Source organism: Durio zibethinus, chromosome 27, assembly GCF_047325235.1.
Source record: "Durio zibethinus cultivar Kanyao isolate XHJ-2024 chromosome 27, ASM4732523v1, whole genome shotgun sequence".
Taxonomy (NCBI): Eukaryota; Viridiplantae; Streptophyta; class Magnoliopsida; order Malvales; family Malvaceae; genus Durio; species Durio zibethinus.
In genome coordinates, this window is record NC_143188.1 from 14,672,576 (window position 1) to 14,686,347 (window position 13,772).

At 31.1% G+C, this 13,772-nt stretch overlaps 1 protein-coding gene and 1 pseudogene across 1 annotated transcript; both read left to right on the top strand.

Moving 5' to 3' along the window:
- LOC111279480 (putative xyloglucan galactosyltransferase GT14) overlaps positions 1 to 3,409 on the top strand; it is a 33,735-nt pseudogene extending 30,326 nt beyond the window's left edge.
- A 5,276-nt stretch (positions 3,410 to 8,685) lies between these two features.
- LOC111279483 (disease resistance protein RPV1-like) lies at positions 8,686 to 13,187 on the top strand. The gene is made up of 5 exons (XM_022866446.2): positions 8,686 to 9,188; positions 10,141 to 11,254; positions 11,347 to 11,622; positions 11,737 to 12,645; positions 12,729 to 13,187. Exons 1-5 carry the CDS (start codon positions 8,686 to 8,688, stop codon positions 13,185 to 13,187), a joined length of 3,261 nt encoding a protein of 1,086 aa, XP_022722181.2.
- The last annotated feature ends 585 nt before the right edge of the window (positions 13,188 to 13,772 follow it).

Consider the following 13,772-nt stretch of genomic DNA (forward strand, 5'->3'; position numbering starts at 1 on the left):
TTCTATTATTCTCTTAGTTCTATACATTGCCAATATATTTGTCCTTTTTCTTTATACCTTGCCATGAATGAAAGAAGTGAAAAATTTGCATTCCCCACTTTGAAATTGGGATAATAGTTAATAATTGAATGAAGTCATAAGAAATTGTGATTACTTTAAAAGATTAAAGGAGACAAAGACCAAAGATGAGCTCTTTCCAAATAAGAGCAAAATAGTTTCCATAGCCCTCTTGGGAATAAAGACAAATATTCAGATTGATGAAAGATGGTTTCTTTGCCAAAGACGTGCATTCATGATGGTTTCTTCGCTAAAATGTAATGAAGATAAATATTCAGGGTAAAAGAGGATGGTTTTTTTATTAAAGAAGTGCAGAACTAAGAATACGAAGGCCTTAGTACCACAATTGATGTTTCATTTGCATTCTAGATAGGACATGTACTTACATTATTCACTTACTTGATCTTGGCTCAGTTTAGATAATTTTTTATGATTCGTGGTTTTGTCCCGATCATTTATTCTCGACTCAATCTTGGTTGCTTTAGTTTGACTTATGGTTTCATCTCGGTTACTTGGTCTTGGCTCAGTTCAGATCATTTCTTTTGATTCGTGGTTTCATTCCGATCACTTATTTTCAACCTCGACTCAATCCTGGTCGCTTTATTTTGACTCATGATTTCATTCCAATCAAATTGATTCATGGTTTCATCTCGTTCACTTATTTTCGACTTTGACTCAGTCTTGATTACTTTATTTTGACTAATGGTTTCATCTCGGTCACATGATTCATGGTTTCATCCTCATCACTTATTTTCAACCTCAACTTGATCCTGGTTACTCTCTTATGACTCGTGATTTCATCCTAGTCACATGATTCTTGGTTTCATTTCGATCACTTATTTTTTACCTTGACTAGGTCCTAGTCACTTTATTTTGACTCATGGTTTCATTTCGATTACTTATTTCTAACTTCGACTCAATCCTAGTTATTTTATTTTGACTTGTGGTTTCGTCCCGATCACATGATTGTGGTTTCATCCCAATCACTTATTTCCAACCTCAACTCGGTCCTGATAATTTTATTTTGACTCGTGATTTTGTTTTGGTCACGTGATTCGTGGTTTTGTCCCGATCATTTATTTTTGACCTCGACTCGATCTTGGTCACTTTATTTTAACTCATGATTTCACCCTAGTCACCTGATCTTGGTTCAATCTAGGTCATTTCTTAGATTTACAGATTATTCTTAATTTGACCCGAACAGAATGGGTGTCTAGGTCTTTGTAACATCTATCTGACAAAGATGTGCAAAGAGGGACAGTTGTAGACACTCATTTATATCTGGGTACGATTAGGTCGAGTCGATATTCAGGCCTAATTTTGGACCCAATTAAATCTATTTGTGCCTAGGCCCGATTAGGCCCAATTGATGTTCACGCCCGATTAGGCCCATCATTGCCCAAGTCTAATTAGATGGTTTTTAAGTTGATTATATTATATCATATTATTATTATTATTATTTTTTATTTTTCATTTTCATTTTTTGTTTTCTTTTTTTCCTTTACTACTTTCCTTTTTTGTTTCAATCCACATGTGCACAAAATAGTGAACCATGATCAGAATCCTTTGGTCAAATTCAATCAATGATTGCTAAAATTTTGGACCTAAAATTCTTTTAGATAGAATGCAAACCTAGGATTCAAGCTTGGGATTGATTCTGTATGTTTCCTAAAATCATTCTTAAGACTGCTTATAAATTGGACTAATTTATACACAGAAACACAGAGAAAATGGGAGAAATTATTAGAAAAATTATGGAAAATTTTAGATAGAAAAGGTTCTAGGAGGTTAATTCTGGGATTCAAGATTTGATTCATAGTTCTGGGGTGATTCTAGGCTTTTGAAAATGAATTTAAGGTTGCAGAAGGTTTGGGGAAGGTTTGGAGCTATCTGAGAATTTTTTTGGATTTTTTTATAGAATTTTTTGGGTTTCTTTGGGTTTGTTGAAGAACTTTGAATTTTTTTATAAAATTTTTTGGAGAAGGTTGAAGTTTTCAATGGGATTCCGACAAGATTTCTAGAATCAGACATATTTTCCAAAAACTGATGGGTTTTCCAATTTTTGGTTGAACTTTTTGGCAACATTCCCAGAAATCAATGAGATTTTCAGTTTTCGGTTGAATTTGCTGGTGGGTTTTCTAGAGAGAAGATAGAGGAAAAATCGGCTAAAGAGAGAAAAAGGAAGAGGCATCTGAAGGAAAACGCTAAAACTTGACTTTTATACTACAATCGAACAACGTCATTTTGAATAAGCTAGGATCCGCGCATAAACTCGCGCTCCAACCCGACCCAATCACATGTTTTTTTGATTTTATTTTATTTTTTGATTTCTATTTTATTTTATTTTATTTTAAACTTTTTTAATTTTTTGGATTTAGAAAAAAAACAAAAAACAAGGAAAAAAGTTATTTCTGCCACTTCTATTAAAAAAAGTAAAAAAAATGAAGTTTAAAAAAAATAATTCTACAAAAAAAAAAGAAAAATTCTTTTAATAAAAAAATAAAAAAATAAAAAAATAATATTTTTCTTCTAAACTATTGGAGGATTGCTTTGAAGTGAGCCTTACTAAACTATTGGAAAGTTTCGCTAATTTTTCTAGAATAAAATTAATAAATCCAACGACACAGCCTTTTTAAAGTGGGACATTAGTCTTCATGAATACTCTTGAGGTGAGAGAATTATCCTAAATTGCTACCAAACTATTGGGACAATTTTAAGGTTAATTTTCAATATTAAATTATTTGGTAAACCATAAACATGATGTAGGCTTGGATAATTTGAAATCAAACTGATATCATCCTTTGGATGGGTGTTATGGGGATGCTACAACCTTTCTTATGTGCAACCGACTCCTGAATCTAATATCTATTTTGCATATCAGATTCAATCAGGTGGCCAATCACACCTAGACAAAAAAATATTGGTGGTGACTCCTCTAATTCATGTCTAGCGGTAGGTCCACGGATCTATACGTTACAACAACGATTGAATAAGGATCCTGGAAAAATGACTTTGCTGTGTCAGACCACACATACTTCCATCCTTCAACAGATAATGATGTTTTTCAATGGCAGAAAATCATGAGAATCCAAAACCTGCCTTTCTTATTCTCTTTTGCTGGTGCCCAAGATCCAGACAGAAAGGCTCAATAAGGGGTGAGATTATCAGCCGATGCCAGCCTTCAAACAACTTATGCAATTTACTAGACTGTGGTTCCATTGGGCATAAATGCGATGATCCAATTAATCTGATGAAGCTGCTTCAAAGCTCAGTGTTCTGCTTGGAGCCTCCATGGGATTCATTGACAAGAAGGTCAGCTTTTGATTCCATTTTGGCTGGTTGTATTCATTGACCTGAATGGAAATAGATGGTCACTATTTTTTTCCCAGGTAATTCTCACAGAACTGCCACCATTTGTGCTATCCTTGAGCCAGCAATGCGGAGTCATAATTAGGTTCCAGAGGTCAATGCATGCCAAGAGGATGAAAAAGGACGAAATCCCATTGTAAGTCTGATTCAAAACAAATGCATTTCGGTGGTCTATATTAAACTTAAATATGATAATTTATGTATTTATATCATATTTATTTTATATTAAATACATATAAAATATAATTATTATATTATCATAATTTGTTATAAGTCAAACAGGAAATATATTTTTTATTTTTATCAAACTTATAATTTTTAAAAAAAATTTTAAATCATATAATTTTTATATAATTTTTATATTATATCATCGTTTTATGTATAAAATTATTTAATATAATTAAATCCAATTCAAAAAAATGGAAAAGTGTATAGCACAATCTCCAGCCCCCCAAAGTTGACTCGTTTGTAGCATTCCCCAAAGGGACGAGAAAATATTTTGGCGAATGAGGACAAACCGAAGGGCGATTAAAGTTCAATTTCCGAATACAAAAATCTCTTGGCATGTGCCAAAGAGTAATCCAAGGCTCCGGCCGGGATCTGTTTGTTCAGGTATCGATCGCGGCCGCCTTGGGCACTTCGACATCAAGATGTTTGCATTGGGACTGATTATGAGTCTATTTTCTCTCGAGCGGTGGCCTGCCAGAAGAAAAGGTCAATAGCTAATTTTCAATCTTATTTGTAAAATAAAAAAATATGTTGCCAGTATATCAGACAACGAACGAGGTGATTAAACTTTAATCTTGTAGGATATTGTTACTTCTTTGATTAAAGTGAAATATTCTCTCTATTCGTGGATTTAGACTTTTATTTATGAATAATACGTTCTTTTATGTGCTTAATATCTTTACTTTGAGTTTAATTAGCTGCACTATGTTGATCTTTATGGACCCAAATATTTCAATAAGTGCAAAAATGCAATAGGTCATCTTCAAATTAATGCTCATGTACAACCAATATATATCCATTAGATTATAATAAATTTAACGGTAATTAAAAATCATACTTTAATACCATTATTATAGCAATGGAATTTGTTGTTTTATATGCATAACTTGTGAACGGATTCTGAATTTAATTAGGTAAAACAAATAATTAAAAAGAAAAATATGAGAAGATTGGATTAAAAATTATGGTAGAATTGCAGAGCTTCCCTCTGATTTGAGCTCTATTCCTACTTACTACATACCATGTTTTGAATAAAATTCGTATTTAAAATAAATTTTTTATCGTAAAATATTCAACTTTCAATTTTCTTGAGCATAAATCAAATCCTAAGATTCTCATTTAAATTATAACTAACAACTTGGTTTTGTTTGGCAATATTCTCACATTGTCTGTTATCAACATGGTCTTATATTAGTTGAAATTTAATCTTAAATTTTATATCTGCCTCATTGAAAATTTTATTTGATTGGCTATGCAAACTGCTTCTAATTTTTAATTGTGAACGATAAAATCCAGTAATTATCCTATAGTCTTCACTATCTAAGATCATTACTCAATTAAAAAGATCTTAAAGTTGTTTTCAATTTCCATCCCTCCAATGAATTTCTCTGATCTGTCCAATCATTTGGTGATTTGGGGATAACATCTTCTAGGGAATCATTTAGTAGAAAAAATAACAGTCCAAAAATTAAAATATAATAGATGAGAATAGTACAACAATTAGGTCGTTTTTACATTTTGTTGTGTTTTTTGTAAAAAAAATGAATGAAATTGAAAAAACAAAAAATAAAATTTGAATAGAAAATTTCAAAACAAATAACAAAAAGCAAAATCGTTTGTCAGACGATACTTAATTTTTCACAATGATTTAATTATATAATAAAGACACCATAGAGCATATATTTACAATTCGAATGTCCAAAGTTTCCAAAAACCTTGACAATTTTTTCATCTCAACAAACAAATTTGTTCCTAAAAAATAACGCAAACATGAGTTATTCAACAGATTTAGATACAAGATCCTAAAATTCTATATTTTTATGTACATTGTGAATGCATTTCGATCTCTTTACTATATATACAATGATTTAACTTAAATTAATAAAAAGATAATATTGAAGTCTACATCATTATGCACCTGGTTCTCCTCCAAGTCATTTCCCATTAATTTTCATTCCACCTATGAATTTTTTGGATCAGACAATGATTTAATGAAGCATTTTCTTGGCGGGTTCCTAGTGATAGTAACGCTCCCAATAAAAACTACATTAATTTGAATAGTAAGGATTAGTGTTGATCCTTATATTGTAATTCTCAGATGGATGTACTAAGTTTCCAAAAACCATTTTCTCCATTGCATTTTTTTTTGTTTGACTTTCCACGGCTACCAACGGTTTCTCTGAAGCATCTTCTTCTGGCTTCAAATGGAAGCATGACGTCTTTCTAAGTTTCAGAGGGTAAGACACTCGCTTTTTGGAAACTTAGTTCAAGTTTGATACAATTTTAAATTTTAAATTTGAGATTAACTCGAGATAAAATTAAGTTATTCAAATTTGTTTGATTAAATTTATTTATCGAATAAAAAAATTAACTTAATTTTTATATTCGATTTGAAACTCAATTATTTGGATTCAAATTCGAGCTTGAACTTATATATATATATCAACATATATATAAGGTAAAATAATAAATTTTTAATAAAAATAGTAAAAACATATATTAAATTATAAAAACTAAATTAGACTTGTGAGTTACTTAAACTGGATATTAAAAAATTTGAATTCGGTTCATTCAATAAATTAAATTGCTTGAGCTTAAATTGACAATTATATCATTTACATCCATAGACCATAAGGCATGCTCTTTTTATTGTCCTTTTAAAGTGACTTTTATGTCATTTATTCGAGAAAGAAGAAATCAGAAGCAAACTCTACAACTCAATCAAATGAAAACCCTGACCCAAAACCCAACCATTAAATGCTACTACATTTATCTATTTGAATTATTTTCTATTGTCCCTTTCTTGTGTTGTAGGGTTTGAATTTCTATGTCGTGATTAACTAAAATTAGCAGAATATTATCATCTGAATCAGAGAAGTAGGAGTAGGAATTACATGACATTATCAACTGTCAGAGGTAAAACTATTTTAAAAATAAATATCAGAAATTTAAACATAACAAAAAATAATTTTGTTTTTTTTTTCAATTTTAAGGACTGTAATTTTCATGTTTAAACTACGACAGAAATCCAAAATTCTTTTGTTGTTCTTAAGAGCCTCGAGATGTCTTTCTCTTTTTGAACAGTGATGGATTCAGATTTTTTTTTTTGTATCTATTTTTAATATATATAAGAAGTTATTAAAAGATTTATCAACTTTGTCAATGTAAAAAGTGTTTAAAAAAAATTAGAGTGTTCAAAAAATTTCTTTTAAATTTAAAATTTTTGAACTTTTAAAGATATTCATAGAATATCCTACCTCAAAACATGGATCGCCTTCGGTTTACGAAGTTCGTCGTTATCTCCAAAGGTATGAACTCCGAGTAGCTTTCGAAGGCCATGGTCTCCATGGAGAGGCAACAAAATTCTTAATAATTGCCTTGATCAGCTCTAACAAGGCCTAGAAGCTTTGGGTGGTTAACAAAGACAAAGGAAAAAGAATCATTGGTGCTCAATCCAAATATAAAATGTGCTTGATCTCATATTATAGCGACGAATTAAAAGACAATAAAAATTTTAAAAGGTAACATACAGTAAATTTAAATTCTCAACTAAATGATATAAAAGTCATTTTAAAAAGACATAAAAGGTGAAATAAAAGTCACTTTTATATATTTTATCAGTAGACATTCTTGTTGACATTATTCTCACATTGTCTATTATCAGCATGGTACCATATCAGTTGAACTTGTATCTTAAATTTGGCATGAAAATTTATTGGAGTAGCTCTTGACTATGTTTCTGGTTTCATTTTTCAAACAATTGAGGACCAAGACCTATCATTCTAATTTGTAATTGTGAACGATAAAATTGAATAATTATCTTGTAGTCTCCACTATGTAAGATCACTACACAATTGAAAAAAAATCTTAAAGTTGTTTTCAATTTCCGTCCCTCCAATGAATTTCTTTGATCTGTTCAAATCATTTGTTGATTTTGGGATAAAATTTAATATTAAATGACAATAGCGAATAAAATTATCTTAATTTATGTTCAAAATAAAAAAAAATAACAACTTGATTTTGTTTGACATTATTCTCACATTACCTGTTATCAAGTTGGTCCCATATTAGTTGAAATTGAATCTCAAATTTGAAATCCGCCTCATCTAGCATAAAAATTTGTTTGTAATTATGAACGACCTATAGACTCCACTATGTAAGATTATTACTCAATTAAAAAAACTGAAAGTTGTTTTCAATTTCTATCTCCCCAATGAATTTCTTTGATTGTCCAAATCATTTGATGATTTTGGAATAACATTTTTTAAGGATTTTCGTAGAAAAAGTAACAATCCAAAAATAAAATATAATAAACGAGAATAGTATAACAATTAGGTCGCTTTTACTTTTTGTTGTGTTCTTTGTAAAAAAAAAAAAAATGAAATTGAAAAAACAAAAAACAAAATTTGAATATAAATTCAAAACAAATAACAAAAAGCAAAATCATTTATCAAATGAAGCTTAATTTTTCACAATGATTTTACTATATAATACAAACACCATAGAGCATAAATTTACTATTCGATTATCCAAAGTTTCTAACAACTTTGATAAGTTTTTCATCTCAACAAACAAGTTTGCTCCTAAAGAATAGTACAAACATGAGTTATTCAACATATTTAAATATAAGATCCCAAAATTCTATATTTTTATATACATTGTGAAAACATTCAATCACTTTACTATATATATATATATAATGATTTAAGTTAAATTAATAAAATGCGAAGGACGAGAGCAGGTTGAATTAAAAAGATATTATATATTGAAGTCTACATCACTATGCACCTGGTACTCTTCCCAAGTCATTTCCCATTAATTTCCATTCCGCCTATGAATTTCTTGGATCAGAAAATGACTTAATGAAACTCTTTCTTGGAGGGTTCCTAGTGATAGTAACTTTCCCAAAAAGAAAAATACATTAATTTGAATAGTAACGATTAGTAATGACCCTTATATTGTAATTTTCAGATGGATGTACCAAGTTTCCAACAACCATATTCTCCATTGCATTATTTTGTTCGACTTTCCATGGCTGCCAAAGGTTTCTCTAAAGCATCTTCTTCTGGCTTCAAATGGAAGCATGACGTCTTTCTAAGTTTCAGAGGGGAAGACACTCGGAAGAGCTTCACTGGTCATCTCTACGAAGCTTTGGTTAGAGGTGGAGTGGTTACCTTCAGAGATGACGATGAACTTCCCAGAGGAAAAGACATCTCCTCAGAACTTCTCAGAGCAATCGAAGAATCAAAACTTTCTATGGTGGTTTTCTCTAAAAACTATGCTTCTTCTAGGTGGTGTCTTGATGAGCTTGTCAAGATTATTGAGTGCAAAAACACAACAGGCCAGGTTGTTATTCCAGTCTTCTACGATGTTGATCCATCTGATGTTCGGAAACAGATTGGAAGTTATGCAGAAGCTTTTGCTAAACACGAAGAACGGTTTAAAGATAAGATGGAATTAATCAAAAAGTGGAGAGAAGCTCTTACAGAAGCTGGAAATTTATCGGGTTGGGACCTTCGAAACATGGCAAACGGGTAATATTTAATTTTTAAGAATAATCATCTAAAAATTCTAAGATACGTGTGTGTGTATATCTTCATTTCTGAATAACAAGAAAATTAAATGAAATAACCAATTTTAATTGCTAGTTAGTGCTAGAAAGGTTATGTTTGGTGTATAGTTTGATTGGTAGGATATAACAACAATCATTTTATATTATATTTAATTTACATCTAAAGAAAATGATGGAATTACAAGGAAGATTAATCATCCTCTTGATATAAGATGATGCAATCCTCCCAATATAAAAAGAATTATTTTTAATCCATGAGATTAAACTCATATATCATATTATATCTTTAAAAATTACATCAATAATTTAAATTATAAAAACTTTGAGAAATGATAACTTTGACCAATAAATAAATTATTCTATCATAATCCTTGCACACATCTAACACTAGATAAGATGACATTATTTAATCTAATCTTATTTATAATATATCTTATCTTATCCTATCATGATTTTATGTACCAAACACATTTTTAATTATTATATGTGCCTAATTTTAAATTATTGCAGTCAATTTATATCTTAGTATATATAAATTTTATCTTTGATGACTTAATCCTTAAAATTAAGAGTGGAAATTCTACCCAAACTATATATAGTTGAAAAAAATGTTTATTTTATTTTTGTTGTAAAGTTGTTTGAATGATGTGTGTCATAAGAATATATTATGTATAATTATTATAATATAAATAACCAATCATAATTTAGTATTGTGAAGTTTTCATAAAAAAAAAATTATATAAAGCTCGTACTTTTAAATGGTGGACCTTTACATAAGTTTTTATTATGATTGGTTAATTGTAGTATTATAATAAAGAGAATTGTAAAAATTAAATAACTAAAAGTGGGTGTTTACTGATAATCAAAATTTTTTATATTTTTCTTGTGTTCTTTCATCACTAATAATTTTATAGGTATGAATCGAGATTCATTCAAAAGATAGTCAAAGATGTCATCGGAAAATTGAACTGTAATATTCGTAATGGCTTGCATGTTGCCATTCACCCAGTAGCTCTAGAATCACGTGTCAAATGGGTGATGAGATTATTAGATATTGGATCAGAAGAAGTTCGTGTAGTGGGCATCTATGGAATGAGCGGGATAGGAAAGACCACCATTGCAAAAGCTGTCTACAACATAGTTTGTGAACGATTTGAAGGATGCAGTTTCCTTTCAAATATTAAAGATGACTCGCAGCAACCTAATGGTCTTGCTAGGATGCAAGAGCAGCTCCTTTCTGATATCTTGAATTGGAAAAAAGTCAAGATAGATAATATTCACAGGGGTGTCAATTTAATCAAAGAGAGGCTTTGTTGTAGAAGAGTTTTTATAGTTATTGACGACATGGATGAGTTAGCACAATGGAGACCATTAGTTGGTGATCGGAAGTGGTTCGGTCGAGGAAGTAGGATTCTTGTCACAACTAGAGATGAACATTTGCTGACTGAATTAGAGGTGGATGAAAGATATAAGGTAGAAAAATTGAATCATATGGATTCAATTCAGCTTTTAAGTTGGTATGCATTTAGTGGGCCTACTCCAGAAATAGATTACTTTGAACTTTGCAACAGATTGGTGGAGCATGCTGAAGGACTCCCGTTAGCTCTTGCAATTTTTGGTTCTTCTTTGTTTAAAAGAAGCCTACCAGAATGGGAAAGTTTTGTGGAAAAATTACAAAAGGTACCTCACCATCAAATTCAAAAGACGCTTAGGATAAGCTTTGACACACTAGATGATGATTTATTGAAAGCCATATTTCTTGATATTGCATGTTTTTTTGTTGGGATGGATAAAGATTATGTGATGACAATACTAGATGGTTGTGGATTCTTTCCAAAAATTGGTATTAAAGTTCTTCTTGAAAGGTCCCTTATAGCAATTGACCCACTTAATCAAAAGCTACAAATGCATAACCTACTACGGGACATGGGAAGAAAGATTGTTCATGAAGTATCACCATCTCACCCTGGATGTCGAAGCCGGCTTTGGTTTCATCAGGATGTTGTAGATGTATTAACGAAACACATGGTAAAATGTTAAATGCATTTCGTAAAGAGATCTAAAAATGTACTATATGCTATACTTAAGTAGAATTAATAAAATTCTTTATTTGTATTTAGGGGATGGAAGCTGTGGAAGGTCTCAGCTTAGATGTACCAGCACAAGAAGATGAACTTATAAGCACCGAAGCATTTGCAAAGATGATCAACTTAAGATTGCTGAAAATCGATTCTGTACGTTTCACTGGTTCCTATGAAAAATTTTCTAGAAAGTTAAGATGGCTCTGGTGGCGTCGATGTCCACTAATGGTTTTACCGCCCAACCTTCATCTAGACAACGTAGTTGCTCTTGAAATGCGACACAGTAGTATCAAAAAAGTTTGGAAGGAGACAAAAGTAATTAAAATCACTCTCACAATGCTATGTGTTTTCTTTTTATTTTGATATTCTAGATTTCTTTTTAGCGGATATTATGGATTTATTGTTGTTTTCTTTTCCTTGTTTTAACAGGCTCTTCACAAGCTTAAAATACTAGATCTGAGTTATTCGGTATACCTTAGAGAGACACCAAACTTTACAAGACTCTCAAGCCTACAAAGACTTGAACTTGAAGGTTGCACAGGTTTAGTTGGGGTTGATCAATCTATTGGACATCTGGAAAAACTTGAATTCTTGAATTTGGCAGGGTGCAAGAACATAAGTGAACTTCCAGACAGCATTTGCAACTTAAGGTCTCTTGAGACAATGAACCTCAATGGCTGCTCAAAACTTTGTAGTTTGCCAGAGCATTTGGGTAAATTGGAAGCTTTGAGAAAGCTTATTTTAAGTGGATCTGCTATTACAGAGTTGCCTACTTCGATGGGACTTTTGAAGAATCTTAAACATCTATCTTTGGCTGAACTGAGAGAAGAGTTACCTTTGAAGTCTTGTTTCTCTTTCTTTTCCTCATGGATCTCTCCAAAAAGTAGTGCGGGTTCTTCTTCTTTACTGCTACCACCAACGCTCTCTCAGTTAAGCTCATTAAAAAGGCTTAATCTTTGTGACCTCAACTTGTCTGACCATGAAACTTCTATTGATTTTGGGAGTTTTCGTTTTTTGTGGAATTTGCAACTAAGGGGAAACAAATTCTGCAACCTACCAGCAGGAATCAGCAACCATCCAAGGTTAGAGATACTTGAGTTGAATAACTGCAAAAACCTTCGATCCCTTACAGAGCTTCCTAAAAATTTACGGATCTTAGAAGCAAAGCAATGCACATCAATTGAGAGTTACCCAAACTTATCAAACATAGGTAGAAAACTTCTTATAATCGCAATGAGTAATTGTCGCGAAGTAGCTGACATTCAAGATTGTGATTTTCGCTTATTTCATCAATTGTCTTTTAGATGGTATCGTAGACCAGATCTTAACCAGCCAGAGGTCTTTCTCTTCTCTCTCTGTATACATATAATATATTATGATGCATGATAATGTTCATAACTAATAGTATTTCTTTGAAACAGATGTGGTTTTATTCCAAGCCGAGGTATTTGGAAGCTTACTTCCCAGCAAGAGAGGTGCCAGATTGGTTCGACTACAAAGAAATTGGATCTTCAATACTGTTTTGTATGCCTTCAAACCCGATTGGTTTAGATCAAGGTATGATTGTGTGCGCAATCTATTCGGTCAATGAAGAATGTAATGACGAAAGCACTTCTAGAGCTTCTCTTACCATATATTTTAAGAATAAAACAAAGGGCTGTGAGACTTTTGACTGGTCAGCCAATTTCATTGATGGTAATATATGTCAAGATCATGCGTGGGTGAGTTACATGTTACCTAGTTTTGGTACCGATGGTGAAAACAACTTGATCGAAGGTGTAAACGCTGAAGAAGGAGATGAAATTGAAGTTTCAATTGAGCCGCACGGTGGAATTCTTGTGAAGAAATGTGGTATTCATCTGCAAAGTCATAATAGATAGGGTTTTAAGAGCCTTAATTGATTTATTTTATTTATTGTTGAGACCAATATTAATTTTGTTAGTTGTCAATATCATAATAGTTTAACTATATATATTGAAAACAAATATGTTCAAAATATTGATGTCAAAATTATTATACAAATATTTTTAAAATATGAAATTACGTCAAAAATAATTGTAAAATTTTCAACAATTATGAGTGAATATATAAGTATTAATTTTTACCAGTATTATCTTATTCTTATTTTATTTTTAATTTAATATATTTAAATTAAACTAGTAAAATTTCTAACTACGTTGCTAATAACCAATTCCTTGTAAGCCAAGCACCCAGCCAAAATCAAACTATTCCAATATTAATGCAGAACAAAGAAGATCGTTGAGCACGAAAAGCAACAATCTAAAGACAAAAAGTTGGAAAGTGCACAAAAGTAAAAAGGAAGTGTGGCCTGTTTCGTTCCATACAAATTAAGCACACTTGGGTTAGTTTTCTTTTCATTTCGTGGTTTATGTTTCGACTTCCGATTCTACATTTGTGTTTTCGGTAGCTTCCAATTCAACATCTCTCATCTGTTTTCTTATATA